This window comes from Tauraco erythrolophus, chromosome 8 (genome assembly GCF_009769465.1).
Source record: "Tauraco erythrolophus isolate bTauEry1 chromosome 8, bTauEry1.pri, whole genome shotgun sequence".
In the NCBI taxonomy this organism is placed as follows: Eukaryota; Metazoa; Chordata; class Aves; order Musophagiformes; family Musophagidae; genus Tauraco; species Tauraco erythrolophus.
The window spans coordinates 5,440,795-5,459,459 of record NC_141472.1 but is presented as its reverse complement, the minus strand read 5'-3'; the positions used below and the strand labels follow the sequence as shown (position 1 = coordinate 5,459,459).

The 18,665-nt window shown below is 45.8% G+C and overlaps 1 protein-coding gene and 3 pseudogenes across 1 annotated transcript; all 4 read left to right on the top strand.

Annotated features, from left to right (window-relative positions):
• Positions 1–1,152: 1,152 nt before the first annotated feature.
• On the top strand, positions 1,153–15,087 carry LOC147528293 (UDP-glucuronosyltransferase 1A1-like). Its single transcript, XM_086615846.1, has 4 exons — positions 1,153–1,421; positions 8,241–8,802; positions 14,016–14,159; positions 15,061–15,087. The coding sequence occupies exons 1-4, from the start codon at positions 1,153–1,155 to the stop codon at positions 15,085–15,087; spliced, it is 1,002 nt and encodes a 333-aa protein (XP_086471972.1).
• On the top strand, positions 11,276–12,168 carry LOC147528294 (UDP-glucuronosyltransferase 1A1 pseudogene; annotated as a pseudogene).
• A 586-nt stretch (positions 15,088–15,673) lies between the features above and the next one.
• Positions 15,674–16,611, top strand: LOC147528292 (UDP-glucuronosyltransferase 1A1 pseudogene; annotated as a pseudogene).
• An 861-nt stretch (positions 16,612–17,472) lies between these two features.
• LOC104371619 (UDP-glucuronosyltransferase 1A1 pseudogene) lies at positions 17,473–18,354 on the top strand (annotated as a pseudogene).
• Positions 18,355–18,665: the final 311 nt, after the last annotated feature.

Below are 18,665 nucleotides of genomic sequence, written 5' to 3'. Positions count from 1 at the left end.
TCAGCCAGGCACCGCCGCCGATCGCTCTCACACCGCGATTCCAAAGCCCGTCAGTCGACTTGAATATCAGGTCCCTGTTCGGGCGCCATTTGCGGCGGTTGAATTCACAGACTCCGTAGATGTGATAACAGAGTGACCTTTATTATTGTTATACAGGCAGCTTTTATAGATTATTACTCAGGCCACGATGTGTCCACGCGCCCCTCACCCAGCTGTGATTGGTTACAAACAATAGTGCACGCACCTATTTTAGCTTTACTATTGGCTATGCCTAAAAAGGAGCTATTTTCCACCTGCTAAACTAAACATCATTTTCTCACACACTCTATATCATCTTCCCATACTCCCCATGTCAGCTTCTCACACTCCCTGCACCAGCTGTTCACACTCCCTTCTCTTTCTCATCCTCGTTATCGGTGTTTCCCAACTTCAGAAAAGAGCTCAGGTTTAAATCATCAAGGCCGGGCCCCAGCGGTAACTGTGTGTATGATTCCACATATCTTACTATAAGTTATGTTTCACTGTACAACTTGCCTCAGATTCATTAGAAAAGAAAATACTTTTAAAAAATACCAAATTACTACACTCTGTGAGAACTCTGTCAGCCTTCAGTGACATAGAGAACTCCAACACTAGGTGGAAAAAACTAATTTTGGTGCGCTCTTCATAGACCCAGTACTACCATGTGGGGTAATCCCAGCAGTGTTTCTGTCCATCCACTCTGCAGATGCATTTCCTTCGTGGATTCCCATGTACTTTAGAGCATACTGTCGGTAAAGGCTGCTGGGTTGCTGATGGTAAGAAGTGCCGTGAAACTGTGGTCCTATACTGGGGAGAAGGCTGAGGCACTGAGCTGTAGTCACAGCTTAGGAGAGTGAAGTGCACACTCCTAAGGAGAGAGAGAAGGAAAGAAGGAAACACAGCTTTCTTGTGCTCACGCAAACCCGCCTTTGAAGGACAATCATTAATCACTTGCTGTCACTCTTGTTGCGTGCAAACTTGTGAACACCTGAAATGGGAGGTGAGTCAGAAGGGCAGAGGTTAGAAAGTGCTGCCAATGGGTGTGTTTGCATAGGAGGAGCATAGCTACAAAAGCCTGCAAACCACCCCTGGCCTCTCTCATGCATGGGTTCCTGTCCGTCGACTGGCAACATGCTGGTGGTAGTGGTTCTCTTGTGCTGCCTGGGTCCTGCGGCTGCTGGGAAACTCCTAGTGTTCCCAATGGAGGGCAGCCACTGGCTCAGTATGAAGGAAGTGCTGACCGAGCTGAGCAATAGAGGGCATGAAATAGTTGTTGTTGCACCAGACAGCAATATGCTGATAAATTCCTCGGGAAAACATGAATTGAAAACGTATCCTGCATCTGTCAAGAAGGAAGAGATGGAAGAACTTCTGGCCTCACTTGGTACAACGTGTTTGTCGTGGGTTATGTTGAACCGCCCCACACACAGCCGGTCACTCCCCCTCCCCCACCCCCAGGAATGAGGGAGAGAATTAAAGGATAAACGTGAAACCCGTGGGTTGAGATAAGAGTGATTTAATACAGATGATTTAATACAATGTAGGTGCTCACCACCCCTCGTATGCGAAGCCCGTCTCGTCCCGAAAACTGCAAATCCCGGACGAACGCGAGGCCCCGAAATAGAGAGGGGCAGAGAGGGAGAGAAAGAGAGAGAGAGAGAAAGAAAAAAAAAACAGCAGAGCAGCAGCGCAGCAAGCGCAAAAGAGCAAAAGTGCAAAAAGAGCAAAAGCGCAAAAGCCCCTCTTCCCGGCTGACCCTCGCTTTTATACTGGGCATGACGCTGCATGATATGGAATACTAATTGGCCAGTTTGGCCCTCAGTCTTAAGTTCCACACAAATGACAAGGGGAATCGTGTCCCCCTTGTCCCAGCTATGCTCCCCCCTTATCCTGCCGTGTTTCTGTACTCCGCACACTGAAAAGTCCTTGGAGTTTCACTTCCAACCACAAACATCAGCTTGCTATCAACATTCTTCTCAGAGTGAGCCTCTGAGTGAAACCAAAACAGGGAGCTCTTCTGGCTGTTAAAAAAAAACTCTGTCCCAGCTAAAACTGGGACAGTATCCACCCCTTATTCCATACCATGCATGTCATGCTCAAACCTTACATATATACTATTCCCTTAGCCATGGGTCATCCCTCCAAAATGTGTCTTCATCTGTTACAGCAGTCTCTCAGGGCAGGAAAGACGACGTGGAATTCGCTCAGTCGGTAGAACGGATGACATGTAGTCTTTGTTGCGTGTGGCGCCTGGAGCTCGTAGTTGGTGTATCCGGCCGCTGTCTGCAGGTTGAAGATGTTGATCTTGAAGAAGTTGCTGGTTGTTTGGAATCAGTTCTGATTCTGACGAAGTTCATTCTTCATTAACCTGGATGATTCTTAATATAATGACATTAGTACAATGTGACAACCATAGTGATGATGGTATGCAGGGACAGGGTTATTCAGCAATTAATATCACACAATTCAATTCATTTTATCATCTATTTTCACCCAACATCAAATCCCCTTGAGGTACACATCGGACTTCCCCGTCCTTCTGCATCACCCACCAAGTACACCCAGGTCCCTGAGCAAAAGCAATCCCACGAATGGGTTTACCTTTACCCGAGGCAGGAATAACCCAAACTGTCTTCCCGAGTATATTCCTCATGTGCACTACAGGGACTTTGTCTCCTTCTACAGTACGTAGAAGTTCTGATTGCGCAGGACCAGCTCGATTGGCAGATCCTCTAGTGTTAACTAACCAGGTGGCTTTTGCTAAATGCGTATCCCAATGTTTGAAGGTTCCACCACCCATTGCTTTCAGTGTGGTTTTTAGCAATCCATTATATCGTTCAATCTTTCCAGAAGCTGGTGCATGATAAGGGATGTGATATACCCACTCGATGCCATGCTCTTTGGCCCAGGTGTCTATAAGATTGTTACGGAAATGAGTCCCGTTGTCCGACTCAATTCTTTCTGGGGTGCCATGCCGCCACAAGACTTGCTTTTCAAGGCCCAAGATCGTGTTCCGGGCGGTGGCATGGGGCACAGCATAGGTTTCCAGCCATCCAGTGGTCGCTTCCACCATTGTAAGCACATAACGCTTGCCACTGCGAGTTTGTGGAAGTGTGACATAGTCAATTTGCCAAGCCTCTCCATATTGATATTTCGACCAACGCCCTCCATACCAAAGAGGTTTCAACCGCTTGGCTTGCTTGATTGCAGCACACGTTTCACATTCATGGATCACCTCTGCAATGGTGTCCATAGTTAGGTCCACCCCTCGATCACGAGCCCATTTGTATGTGGCGTCCCTTCCTTGATGGCCTGAGGCATCATGGGCCCAACGAGCTAGAAATTTTTCACCTTTATGTTGCCAGTCCAGATCCACCTGAGCCACTTTAATCTTGGCGGCCTGATCCACCTGTTGATTGTTTTCATGTTCTTCTGTGGCCCGACTCTTGGGTACATGGGCATCTACATGTCGTACTTTCACAATCAGCTTCTCTACTCGAGCAGCAATGTCTTTCCACAACGGGGCAGCCCAGATGGGTTTACCTCTGCGTTGCCAGCTGCTCTGCTTCCATTGCCGTAGCCATCCCCACAGGGCATTTGCTACCATCCAAGAGTCGGTATAGAGATAGAGCATTGGCCACTTTTCTCGTTCAGCGATGTCTAAAGCCAGTTGGATGGCTTTCACCTCTGCGAACTGGCTTGATTCACCTTCTCCTTTGGTAGCTTCTGCGACCTGTCGAGTAGGACTCCATACAGCAGCTTTCCATTTTCGATGTTTTCCTACAAGGCGACAGGACCCGTCGGTAAACAGAGCGTACTTCTTCTCATTGTCTGATAGTTCATTATAAGGTGGAGCCTCCTCAGCACGTGTCACCTCCTCCTCCTCTGGTGACATTCCAAAGTCTTTACCTTCAGCCCAGTTAGTGATTACTTCCAAAATTCCTGGGCGATTGAGGTTTCCTATCCGAGCTCTTTGTGTGATCAGCGCGATCCACTTGCTCCATGTGGCATCAGTTGCGTGGTGTGTAGACGGGACGCTCCCTTTGAACATCCAGCCGAGCACTGGCAATCGGGGTGCCAGGAGCAACTGTGCTTCTGTACCAATCACTTCAGAAGCAGCTCGGACTCCTTCATATGCTGCCAATATCTCTTTTTCCGTTGGAGTATAGTTGGTTTCGGATCCTTTGTATCCTCGACTCCAAAACCCAAGAGGTCGACCTCGCGTCTCCCCTGGCGCTTTTTGCCAGAGACTCCAGGTGGGACCATTCTCCCCGGCTGCGGTGTAGAGCACGTTTTTGACATCTTGTCCTGTCCGGACTGGTCCCAGGGCTACCGCATGGACTATTTCTTGTTTAATTTGTTCAAAGGCTTGTTTTTGCTCTGGGCCCCATTCAAAATTATTCCTCTTTCGGGTTATTTGGTAGAGGGGTTTTACAATCTGGCTGTAGTCAGGAATATGCATTCGCCAGAAACCCACAATGCCTAAGAAAGCTTGTGCTTCCTTTTTGTTGGTTGGTGGGGACATAGCTGTTATTTTATTAATCACGTCCATCGGAATCTGACGACGCCCATCTTGCCATTTTATTCCCAAAAACTGAATCTCCTGGGCAGGTCCCTTGACTTTACTCTGTTTTATGGCAAAGCCTGCTTTCAGAAGGATTTGGATTATCTTTTCACCTTTCTCAAAAACTTCTTCTGCTGTGTTGCCCCATACAATGATGTCATCAATGTATTGCAGATGTTCTGGGGCATCACCCTGTTCCAGTGTGGTCTGGATCAGTCCATGGCAAATAGTGGGGCTGTGTTTCCACCCCTGGGGCAGTCGATTCCAGGTATACTGGATGCCCCTCCAAGTGAAAGCAAACTGTGGCCTGCATTCCGGTGCCAAAGGAATTGAGAAAAACGCATTAGCGATATCAATTGTAGCGTACCACCTGGCTGCCTTTGACTCCAGTTCATACTGAAGTTCCAGCATATCTGGCACGGCAGCACTCAATGGTGGTGTAACTTCATTCAAGCCACGATAGTCTACCGTCAGCCTCCACTCGCCATTGGACTTACGCACAGGCCATATAGGGCTGTTAAAAGGGGAGCGGGTCTTTGTGATGACTCCTTGACTCTCCAGTTGACGAATCAACTTATGGATAGGAATTAGAGAGTCTCGGTTGGTACGATATTGCCGTCGGTGCACTGTTGTATTAGCAATTGGCACCTGCTGTTCTTCGACCCTCAGTAACCCCACAGCAGAAGGGTCCGTTGAGAGACCAGGCAAAGTAGACAGCTGCCTGCCTTCTTCTGTCTCTACTGCAGCTATGCCAAAAGCCCACCGATACCCTTTTGGGTCTTTGAAATACCCTCTCTTAAGATAATCTATGCCAAGGATGCACGGGGCTTCTGGGCCAGTTACAATAGGGTGTTTTTGCCACTGCTGTCCAGTTAGGCTCACTTCAGCCTCTAACACAGTCAGTTGTTGAGACCCCCCTGTCACTCCAGAAATAGAGATGGATTCTGCCCCTCTGAAGTTCGATGGTATCAAAGTGCATTGGGCACCAGTATCCACTAAAGCCTTATACTTTCTAGGGTATGATGTGCCAGGCCACCGAATCCACACAGTCCAGTACACTCGATTATCCCTCTCCTCCACCTGGCTGGAGGCAGGGCCCCTCTAATGCCTGTTATCATATTCATCAGAGGAATCAGCAGGATTGGAGTCAGGATGGCTAGGAGGATCAGCCCTCCCATTTTGACTAGTGGACTGCTCACTGTAGACTGGGGCAACAGCTGTCCTGGAGGAATTGGAGAAAGTTCTATTCCTGTTGGTTCTTCCTCCCAACTGGCGTACCCTGGCCTCTAAAGCGGAGGTGGGTTTTCCATCCCACCTTCTCATGTCTTCTCCATGATCACGGAGGTAGAACCATAGCTCACCCCGTGATCTGTACCGTCTCTCTTGTCTCTCTCGAGGAGGGTAACGCCTGGTTCTGACAGCTGAAATTCTAGAACGTTCGGGTGGTGGGAAATCTACTTTTTCTCTTAATTCTCGGACCTCTTCAGACAGCTTTTCCACAGCCGCAACACAGGTTCGTATAGAAGTGTCATCATCATATCGTCGGAGGTAGGTGACCAGATTACCTACGGATAGTGGTGCTTCATCGTCCCCGAAGTCCATTATTGCCAATGAGGTGGAATATGCGGCTGGCGCACTCCGTATAATCTTCTGCCACATTGGTCGTGTGCACCGGACGTCATCTGGATCTTCGAGTCTTGGTCCGCTTCTCGAGTCAAGATAAATCAACTCTCGCACAGCCAGTTCTCTCAGATACTGAATAGCTTTTTCTATGTTGGTCCACCTGCTTACATTACATGGCACCTCGTCCTTGTAGGGGTACCTTTCCTTTATGGCTGCCAGGAGTCGTCTCCAGAGGCTGCAGACTTGTGTCTGCCTTCCAATTGCTTTATCAATGCCTCCATCCATGGCAAGGGCTCCCAGCTGCCTAGCTTCACTACCATCTAACTCCAGACTATTGGCTCCCATGTCCCAGCATCTGAGCAACCAAGAGACAATGGGCTCACCTTTAAGGCGGCCATAATCTTTTCGAATATCTCGCAGCTCGCTCATTTTTAGAGATCTGGTGGTTATCCTCTCATCTATGATGTCACTCCTCCTCCATTGAGATTTCCTCTGGGGCGAAACAGAACGCTCCCGCTTCATTTCTCGTGATGGCCCTGGTCGCTCTTCATCATCATCATCATCCTCTCCTCTGCGTTCTGACTTTCGCAGACATTTCCTTGGTTTCTCTTCCTCCAATCGTTGTGATGGCCCCGGTTGTTCTTCTTTGTCTGGTTGCTTTGATGGTCCTGGTTGCTCTTCCTCATTTGGTTGTTGTGATGGCCCTGATTCCTCTTCTTCGTCGTCTAACTTTTGTATACATTTTCTTTTCCTTACGGGGGCAACTGATAACGTTGTAGTCTGAGTAGCTATAGTGCTTGTCATGGGAGTTGAGATGGCAAGCACAATAACCCGAGAAATAAATTGATATACACCCCTAAATGGCCGATTGATTTTGAATATATAGATAATTAAACATATATTCAGGAGACCTTGCAGGACAATCAAACCGGTTAAATTATTCCAATGATGTTCGGCATTATCAAAATCAACGTAAGCTTTTGTGAATGAAAAGTCACCGGTATAATTGGCGATGATATCCGCCAGGTGACGCTCAAAATTAATAAACGAGTTCCACATCACCATCCCCCTCTGCACCGCCGAATACAAAGACTGAGCCGGACCCAGCACCGATGATCTTATCAGAGTTACACCGTACAGTATAGCAAAACCCTTAATTACCGATAACATACTTTTCATGCCGGTCCAACACCCAGAGCCAGAAAACCGCATAAACATTCCGCCTAACATCATATAGGGTAGATAAGACAATAAATTATGAATGTCCGGTAACATGTACGCAAGCATAACAAACAGCATTCCGGCCAGCCACATCGTTATCTCAACCCCTTCGGGCCCCACGTTGGGCGCCAATTAGGACTGTCGTGGGTTATGTTGAACCGCCCCACACACAGCCGGTCACTCCCCCTCCCCCACCCCCAGGAATGAGGGAGAGAATTAAAGGATAAACGTGAAACCCGTGGGTTGAGATAAGAGTGATTTAATACAGATGATTTAATACAATGTAGGTGCTCACCACCCCTCGTATGCGAAGCCCGTCTCGTCCCGAAAACTGCAAATCCCGGACGAACGCGAGGCCCCGAAATAGAGAGGGGCAGAGAGGGAGAGAAAGAGAGAGAGAGAGAAAGAAAAAAAAACAGCAGAGCAGCAGCGCAGCAAGCGCAAAAGAGCAAAAGTGCAAAAAGAGCAAAAGCGCAAAAGCCCCTCTTCCCGGCTGACCCTCGCTTTTATACTGGGCATGACGCTGCATGATATGGAATACTAATTGGCCAGTTTGGCCCTCAGTCTTAAGTTCCACACAAATGACAAGGGGAATCGTGTCCCCCTTGTCCCAGCTATGCTCCCCCCTTATCCTGCCGTGTTTCTGTACTCCGCACACTGAAAAGTCCTTGGAGTTTCACTTCCAACCACAAACATCAGCTTGCTATCAACATTCTTCTCAGAGTGAGCCTCTGAGTGAAACCAAAACAGGGAGCTCTTCTGGCTGTTAAAAAAAAACTCTGTCCCAGCTAAAACTGGGACAGTGTTTTAGTGAAGAGCCTTTCCTGACCAGATTTTTGAATACTTGGAATCAGTTCCAAAAGACCTCTTCCATATTTCAAGCTGCCTGCAGGTCCTTACTGTACAACAAAGAGATGATGAAATACATCGAAGAAAGTAAATTCGATGCCGTCTTTACAGATCCTATGACACCCTGTGGACAGATAATTGCTTTGCACTTTTCTATGCCTACTGTTTTATTCTCACGGGGCATCCCGTGTGCTATAGACGTTCATGCCGCTCAGAGTCCGGACCCACCATCCTACGTCCCACGAATGTTCTCACACAATACAGATCATATGACGTTCTCTCAGAGAGTGAAGAACTTCCTGCTTCATATTTCAGAGTCTTTCACCTGCAGTATGATGTTTTCATCATTTGAAAGCCTGGCCTCAGACTTTCTCCAAAAGCCGATGACATTGACACAGCTTCTAAGTCATGGATCCGTTTGGCTGAAGAGAATTGACTTTGTCTTTGACTATCCCATGCCTACAATGCCCAATATGATTTTCATTGGAGGCATAAACTGCGGACGGAAGAAACCATTATCTCAGGTTAGTGACTGGCTGGGAAAAGTATAACAAGGGAAAAGTTCTGACAGTCATGCACTCGCATGATCTGAGTGAGGTTTGATATGTTTGATATGGGCGTTTCTTACCTAAAGACATAATTTAGAATAACGCTTTCTGTATAGCCAGTCCATATGAAAAACAGACCAGGAGAAACAGATGTGATTCCACCTCCTTGTCTTGGGTCTGCCCAACACAGGGATTTTGTTTGATGAGGGCATCACGTGCTGTGCTCTGTTTGATTCCAGCTGAAGTCAGCTACACAAACACCACCTCACCCAGGAACTAATGCAAAAAGGGCAGGTGAATTGTAACATCTCTTCCAAAAACTCTGCCCCACATAAGAGACAGTAGAATATTTCTGCAAGAGCATTAGCTGCTTACCCAGTCAGAAAAGTAACTCCCTGGGTTATGTGCAACAGTATTATGTGCTCTTTCCCGTTACAGCAGCATTGTGTTTGAGTCAAAGACAAATATTTTGTGGTAAAGGTGTTGGTCTAACAACAACTTCCGTCACAAAAACTAGACAGCTGAATTCTCAGTCGCATTTTTAGGAGACATCCGGTTTGGATATGGAATGTTGACAGCTGGTCGCTTGGGCATCTGTGGTCTAAAAAGCACTTGATAAAGGCATGCATGTGACGTATGTTAGCTTGTTGCTGCATGTGATATTAGCTTCTTGCTTTCTTGTGCTGTAAGTAGAACAGCCTCATGTGATGCCAGGGATTAAGTGGAAAATGAGATACGGGAGAAGACAGCTCTCCTCAGCAGATGAGAACTCTGTAGTTAGCGTCATCCAGTTGTTTCAGCACTAAATCATGTTGTTTCCTAGAAAGGATAAAGTTTTATCCTTTGTGAACGTTCCTTAAAAATAAATGGACTCTCCTGTATTCTTCTCTTGCTCTTTTGTCACTTGCCAGCTTTCCAGGAGTCTCAGGGAATGGCTTCCTCCAGCCTATCACCACTCTTACTCTTCCTCCAAATTCATAGGCCTTTGTGAACATGAATGAGTGAAGCTTCACAAGAAAATAGATTTGCATTTTTACAAACCTGGCACATCTCTCCTAGAGCCAACCTTAGCTGCCCTCAGGCTTCGCTTTACTCCTCCCAGTGCTTCACAGGATGCTGCCCATTGAAAGCACTGTTTAATTCTGTTGAGCTGCTGGTGTTCATATCTTGCTTTTTCACAAAAGTCTCTTTCGAATTGCTGTCAACCCTCCCCATGGCCACTTTTATCAGGGTTATGCTTTTTCCTATCTGTTCTGTCCATCAGAGCTGCTTAATGGCTCCTCAGGGACAAACCCAGGGAGATCCTCTGGGATAGAACCCAGAGGAATCCTGCCTGCAGGCAAGGCTATCAGACTCTCCTCTGAAGCTCACTCTCACTCTCGTCTTGCTCAAGGGCTAAAGATCATAGTCCAGCAGCAAGATTTATTGCAGAAGTACTGATTCTTCAGTCTCGATTTCTTGTTGTCTTCCGTCTGTGCCTCTGAGTCCCACGGCTACATCTAATGGCAAAATTGACAAATTTTTTTTTCTAATGGCAAAATTGACTGTGCATTGACAAGTTTATCACAAGTACTTGTTACCTTCTCAGACATGGTATCTAACTTTTAGTTTTTCACGTGAAGTAGTAACACCACCTCTTACTATTTAAAATAATTTCCTGGCCTGAAACAAGAGGGCTGTTCCTGGCTACTTCTGTCCAAGCTTTCCTGTATTTAATTAGATACAAGGGGAACTGAGTGGCTTTTCCTTCCTATTGCTCCTGGAAGAAGAAGATGATTGAGAGAGACAGAGAGAGAGAGGTCAGGATGAGAACGAAGAAGTGTCATGCATGGATTCAGTGGGTTTCCTTGGCTGATGTAAGCCTCTGCTGCAGTGTTGCTTATCGTAATAAATTTGTACCTGGTGTTTCACCTAGCCCCAGTGCTGAGCTGTATGTAAGTCACAGAGCCTCCTCCGTAGGATTTGCGAAGAGATCATGCTGTATAGTGGCATAATTTTATAATTTGATTTAAATATAAACTCGACAAGCATTTCGGAACAGCTGTAAAATGCTTATCAAAAAGAAAGAAAGAAAAGAAAAGAAAAGAACGCAAGAAAGCATTTTAACACCTACTTTCAGCAAGCCCAGTTACTTCCAAGTCAAAGACTTGGGATTTGGTTTTGCGAAGTCTGATTTTATTTTCAGTCTAACATCAATCAGCACAGGGAATACATCAGAAAGGACCCATCCCAAGGGAACCTCAGATACCAAGCCCAGTTCTGCCCAACCCAAGTCGATTTATCACGTTCCTTAAATAATTCATCACTGCCTTGAATGGTTACTGGTGACTGGTTTTGCTGGAAAAGCCAGATCGTTAAGGAGGAATGTGAGAATCTGGCTGGGGGCTGTGGGTCTACTTAAAATCTGTTAGGTCAGGGCAGATGGAACAGACTTTGGATTTCTAGGAACATGGCTCATGTAAGTAAATACTGTTACTTAGTTTCTGTGAGGCTTTTTGTTTTCCTGTCTCTGTTTTGCTTGGCTGATGGTGGAAAGCTGTTGGTGCTGCCAATGGATGGGAGTCACTGGCTCAGCATGCACTCAGCGCTGGTGGCCCTCAGCCAGAAAGAGCACGAAATTCTCGTTGTTGCACCAGAAGTGAACTTGAATGTGAAGGCATCTGAATATTACACTCTCAAAACATACCCAGTGCCTTTAACGAGGGAAGAACTGGGAGCAAGTATGCGTTCACTTGCTAAAGATCTTTTTGAGAGAAGACCTTTTCTTCAAAGAATTACTGCGCTTTATGAAAAAGTTCAAGTAATCTCCGATCTCTATGTCTCCTCCTGTACCAGTTTATTGCACAATAAGGATCTGATGCAGTATCTTGAAGGGAGTAAATTTGATGCTGTTCTCACGGATCCTGTTGTTCCATGTGGACAAATACTGGCTCTGCATCTCTCTGTCCCATCTGTTTTCTTTTTACGGGGACTCCCCTGCAGTTTTGATTTGCAGGCTACTCAGTGCCCAGACCCCCCTTCCTACGTCCCAAGAACATTTACAGACAACTCAGACCGCATGACATTTATCCAGCGTGTGGAAAACTTATTTCTCAAGTCATCAGAATCCTTTCTTTGCAAATTTGCCTATTTGCCATTTGAACTTCTGGCTTCAGATGTTCTTCAAAGACCATTAACAATGAAGGAGCTCTTAAGCCACGGATCCATTTGGCTTAAAAGAATGGATTTTGTTTTTGAGTATCCCATGCCAGTGATGCCCAACATAGTTTTATTGGAGGTATAAACTGTGGAAAGAAGAAGCCATTATCTCAGGTCAGTGATTTCCTTGATAAAATATATTAATGTTTGAAGGGACAAATCTGTCTGCAAAGGCTCTGTGTGTATATAGTTGTATACAAGAGTTTGTGGGATTTGTACGTGCACTAAGGAGTACTGTAAAGACAAAGAACACATGTCAAAAACTGGGCTGATTTCAATTCTTTTCCGTTCCTGCAGAAGCTCTTCTGTAGTGTTAGCAGGATCTAGGCATTTTTGCTTACACAATTGTTTTCTTTGGGCTCGGTAGATAATGAGACACATACCTACCAGTGAGGGTGTTCCCTGTCTTACCAGGCAGGTCTGCTGCTGGTGTTTGCCAGATCAGTATTATTCACTCAAAGTATTTGTTTTACTGTCACCATTGATCTTTAAAAACAATGAATCTTTTTGGTTAATAGAACCGTCCTTTCATAATGTAGAAGTAAAGTGTTGTAATGCATCAGTCGGCAGGTCACGTTCTGGTTGCTCTGGCAGCCTACGCTTGTCCTTTCATCGCATGGATTCCTTACAAAATTTTCTGCAAAATTGTTAAGAGGTTTTCACAACTGGCAGCCAGCACTGAGCATCTGCGAGGGTTTACTTCTGAAAAGTTTCCCTACAAAGGGTGTACGTAGAGATGCAGTAGTTTGGTAAATGTCCTTAAAAATTTCTGCTGTATACTATCAACCTCCATACTGTATTATCGTGTTGTCAAAATTACTTCTATGCAATAATTTTCATAATTAGGGCTGATGACTGCAAATTCTGTCTATGCATTAATGTTGTTTGCGTTCATGGCCCTGGGGCATACTCTTCCTGGGGAGGAATTGTTTTTATACTGAAAATACTTGTTTGGAGAATTAATGATCAGTTAATGAGGATTTTTGAGCAGACACTTGTTGTAGGATCTCTCATTTCCTTAAATCCCAGTGTTCCTCCAACACAAAGAGGTTGGGTGTTTCCCAGTCTATCTACTGCTCTGATTACCGTCTATAAAGTTCAAATTGGCTGAACTTTAACACTTCTTATTCTATCTTTGCCATACCCATAATTACACATTTACCACACAGCAAATAAGTCTAAAGATCATCTGGAGAACCACAGCACAGACTGCTTAAAAGCGTGGAGCTGGGGATATTCTTTCTGGGCAGCACTCACCAGATTCCTGCAGAAAAATGGTCCTGGTGATTAGTGCTTATCCGCAAGTCACTATGATTCTGGTTCTGCTCCTGTCTGCGCTCGGTTTGGCTGCTGCTGGGAAGCTGCTGGTGGTGCCAGTGGATGGGAGCCGTTGGCTAAGCATGCGGGAAGTGCTGGATGGTCTCCGGCAGAAGGGACATGAAATAGTCGTCGTTGCACCTGAAATAAACATACATATAAAGCCGTCAGAGAATTTTGTTATGAAAACGTATCCAATACCCTTCACAAAGGAAGAGGTGGATGAAAGCGTCCATTTTTTTTCACAGGATGTATTTGAAGAAGGATCTTTTCTGGAAAGATTTCTTAAAGTATACCAGAGACTGAAAGGCTTCTCTGCCATGACTCTCTCTACCTGTGCACACTTACTGTACAACAAAGAGCTTGTCACATATCTTGAGGAGAGCAAGTTTGATGCTGTCTTCACAGACCCTGTAATACCCTGTGGGCAAATACTGGCTGAGCATCTTTCAGTTCCTTCCGTGCTTTTTTTTCGGGTAATGCCATGTGGTTTAGATTTTCAAGCCACTCAGTGTCCCAATCCCCCTTCTTATGTCCCCAGGGTATTTACAGACCATACAGACCACATGAACTTTCTCCAGCGGGTGAAGAACTTAATCCTTGACATCCCAAATTATTTTCTCTGTGATTCTGTCTTTCAACCATACGCAAAACTGGCTTCCGAGTTCCTCCAGCGGGATGTGACTGTGATGGATCTCTTTCGCCAGGCTTCCGTTTGGCTCATGAGGTTAGATTTTGCGTTAGATTATCCAAGACCTTTGATGCCCAACATCATTGTAATTGGAGGAGTAAACTGTGCTCACAAGAAGCTACCTCAGGTGGGTCATGCGCTCTTTTTTAATTCTTGCTCTGATAGACTTCTGTGTTCAAAAGGGTGGGATTTTGTATTGCAGATACGAGTTAAGTTCCCATTTAGGATGCGTTAGGCAAATACTCATGAAAGAAATTATTTTGCCCGTATTTTCTTCCTCACTTTCTACTTTCACTGTAGGCTCCTATACCTTTCACTTATACAGTATGCTCAGTTTAAAAGAAACGCTAGGTTCTTCTAGTGAAGATCTCTGATGGAATATTTTATCCATCAGCCAAAGGAATTGTCAGAATTTGTGGACAGTAGGACAAAGTTCTGCATTTATCTTAAGAGCAGCTCCCATGGGATGGCCCAGAAAATCCTAGAAGGTTTTTCCAGGCTCAAAATCCCGGTGCTATTGAATGGAGCTATGGAGCAGGTCTGCTTTGACATGTCCAGCACAGCATGACTTGCACTGAGAGGATCGATGCAGCCTTGGAGATTACACTAACCTTTCAGATTGATGTGTGCTTTGAGTGCCTCGGATGTAGAAGATAGCATTGCAGACAGTTCTTACTGGAAAGCCTCCTCTGTGGCTCTATGGGAGAACCTGGAGTGTTGTGCTATTGGTTTTGGTGCTCTGGCTTTCTCTTCAGGCATATTATTTAGGACTTGTGCACCGTGGGGTGATGTCACCAAGTCTGTGTGGCAATTCCACCCATCTCCAAGTGGTGGAGGTGGCTGTGGCACCTTACAAACATCCTCATGCACACTGTAATTTGCTACCTGAGCATTCATGAGACTCCACCGCTACTGGACACCACACAAGATTTGCCAGTGACAAAAATGAAGCCAGAATTAGGCCCTGAATTGCTTCACGGAGAGTCCCCCTTAAAGAGTGTTCATACATGTCTGCTCTGTCCTCCAAGCTCACAAACGCAACCCCTCCATCCTGAGGGTAGGTACTGCTTAGTGTAGGTGGTGTGTCCTGCAGACAAACCTAGCATTATGCATCCAACTTCATCAGTCTTCTCAGTCTAGAAACCATCTTAAAGAGCTCTTCCACATTTCCTGTGGGACCATAGGCCTCCTAGAGATGAGCCTTCAAAGAAAGAGGGAGGGCACAAGTCTTGTCCAGAGGGAAGGGAGCAGACTCTGCTAGGTTGAATAACAATGTGGACGCAACACATCTCCTGCACGTGCAAAAGCTTCAGCCAGAGGGAAGCTATCAGAAGTATAGTCCCACCAAGAACCACCTCTGCCTCCTTCTTGGGACATTCTTTACTGTTCCTCTAAGAGAAACAGATGGGAGTTACCTGATGCATCCAGCACATGCCACTGGCCTCTGGACTTGCTGGAATGAAGGCTTATCATGCAGCCTTTTATCAGTCAAATGATTAAACATTGACCACACAGCAAATAGTCTGAAGGATCAAAAGTTCAGGTGTAGCACAGATTGCTTAAAAGTGCAGAGCTGGTGCTGCTGCTTCAGTGCCACCGGGGGTTTTCTTTCTGGGCAGCACTCACCAGATTCCTGCAGAAATGGCCTCGCCGCTCACTGCTTATCCGCAAGTCACAGCGACCCTGGTTCTGCTCCTGTCTGTGCTCGGTTTGGCTGCTGCTGGAAGCTGCTGGTGGTGGCGCCGGATGGGAGTCCTTGGTTCACCACGCGGGAAATACTGGATAGTCTCAGGCAGAAGGGACATGAAATAGTCGTCATTGCACCTGAATACGGTTTACACATAAAGCCGACAGAGAATTTTGTTATGAAATTGTACCCAGTCCCTTACACACAGGAAGAGATGGATGAAACTTTCGAGGCATTTTTAAAAGTCCTAGTTGAAGAAGGATCTTTTCTGGAAAGATTTTTTAAAGTATACCAGAGTATGAAAAACCTCTCTGATTTGGGACTCTCCAGCTGCGCACACTTACTGTACAACAAAGAGTTTATCAGATATCTTGAGGAGAGCAAGTTTGATGCTGTCTTTACAGAACCTTCACTACCTTGTGGGCAGATACTTGCTGAGCATCTTTCACTCCCATCCGTGTTTTTTTTTCGGTTAATGCCATGTGGTTTAGAATTTGAAGGCACTCAGTGTCCCAATCCCCCTTCTTACATCCCCAGGGTATTTACAGAATATACAGACCACATGAACTTTCTCCAGCGGGTGAAGAACTTAATCTATGACATCCCAAATTATTTTTTCTGTGATTCTGTCCTTCGACCATACGCAAAACTGGCTTCTGAGTTCCTGCAGCGGGATGTGACTGTGATGGATCTCTTTCGCCAGGCTTCCATTTGGCTCATGAGGATAGATTTTGTGTTAGATTATCCAAGACCTTTGATGCCCAATATGATTTTCGTTGGAGGAGCAAATTGTGCTCACAAGAAGCTACCTCAGGTGGGTCGTGCTCTGTTTTTAATTCTAGCTCTGATAGACTTCTGTGTTCAAAAGGGTGGGATTATGTATTGCAGATAGGAATCAAGTTCCCGTTTAGGGTAAGTTAGGCAAATACTCATAAAATAAATTATTTTTCTCTCACTTTCTTCCTCCCTTTCCATTTTCAGCGTAGGCATCTCTACCTTTTCATTTATAAAGTATGCTCAGTTGATGCCTTTTTCATTGTGGTTACTTGAAGGTATTCAGTGCAGCATTGAGTGACTTGGCGCTCTCTCCCTTCCTGAGTGCTGGATGAGCAGCACAGCCCGAGGGGCTGTCACAGCCTTGCAGTTACGTACAATCCACACAACTGTGCAAGTGGTTGTAGCAGGGTCTGGCATTCACAGAGAAATGCGTGCCAGGCCTCTGTCCTGGCACACCTTTGCTGCCTTACACTTCTTGCTTTGAGAAGGAATTTGTCTGCTCCTTCACCTGGGTATTTGCACAGCTGGAATCAGCAGGAATGTTGCAGGCTGTGGACTCTCAGGCTAAGAAGCACTGTGTCTGATGACAGGCAGGCCTCAGAAGATTTCACCTTGGAGATGGCTATGTGAGATCTGAGATCCAAATCCATCTCAAGGAGCCTGAGGGGGCCGTGGTGGCTTGGCAGATGCTGCTCACAGGCAGTAGAGCTGCCAAAGCTTTTCTAGTAGAAACAGGCAGGGCTTATCTGGTGCAACCATCAGATTTACCTCCTGCCATGGTAGACTGATGAACTCCATTGCTCCTTGTTCAGCCTTTTATCAGTTAAATGATTAAACATTGACCACACAGCAAATACTCTGAAGGATCAAAAGTTTGGGTGTAGCACAGATTGCTTAAAAGAGCAGAGCTGGTGCTGGTGCTTCAGTGCCACCAGGGGTTTTCTTTTTGGGCAGCACTCACCAGATTCCTGCAGAAATGGCCTCGCTGCTCACTCCTTATCCGCAAGTCACAGCGACCCTGGTTCTGCTCATGTCTGTGCTCGGTTTGGCTGCTGCTGGGAAGCTGCTGGTGGTGCCGTCAGATGGGAGTCCTTGGTTCAGCATGCAGGAAGTGCTGGATGGTCTCAGGCAGAAGGGACATGAAATAGTCGTCGTTGCTCCTGAAGTCAGTATGCACATTAAGCCATCACAGAATTTTGTTATGAAATGGTACCCAGTCCCTTACACACAGGAAGAGATGGATGAAACTTTCGGGACATTTTTTCAACTCCTAGTTGAAGAAGGATCTTTTCTGGAAAGATTTTTTAAAGTATACCAGAGTATGAAAAACGTCTCTGATTTGGTACTCTCCAGCTGTGCACACTTATTGCACAACAAAGAGCTTATCAGATATCTTGAGGAGAGCAAGTTTGATGCTGTCTTTACAGAACCTGTACTACCTTGTGGGCAGATCCTTGCTGAGTATCTTTCACTCCCATCTGTGTTTTTTTCTCGGGTAGTGCCATGTGGCTTAGAATTTGAAGCCACTCAGTGTCCCAATCCCCTTTCTTACGTCCCCACAGAATTTACGGATCATACAGACCATATGAACTTTTTCCAGCGGGTGAAGAATCTATTCTTTCACATCCCAAATTATTTTTTCTGTGAGTTTATTATTCAACCATATACAAAACTGGCTTCTGAGTTCCTGCAGCGGGCTGTGACTGTGCCGAATCTCTTTCGTAAGGCTTCTGTTTGGCTCATGAGGTTAGATTTTGTGTTAGACTATCCAAGACCTTTGATGCCCAATATGATTTTCGTTGGAGGAGTAAACTGTGCTCACAAGAAGCTACCTCAGGTGGGTCGTGCTCTGTTTTAAACTCTTGCTCTGATAGACTTCTGTGTTCAAAAGCGTGGGATTATGTATTGCAGATAGGAATCAAGTTCCCGTTTAGGGTAAGTTAGGCAAATACTCATAAAATAAATTATTTTTCTCTCACTTTCTTCCTCCCTTTCCATTTTCAGCGTAGGCATCTCCACCTTTTCATTTATAAAGTATGCTCTGTTGATGCCTTTTTCATTATGGTTAGTTGAAAGTATTTTGTGTAGCATTGAGTGACTTGGCGCTCTCTCCCTTCCTGAGTGCTGGATGAGCAGCACAGCCCGAGGGGCTGTCACAGCCTTGCAGTT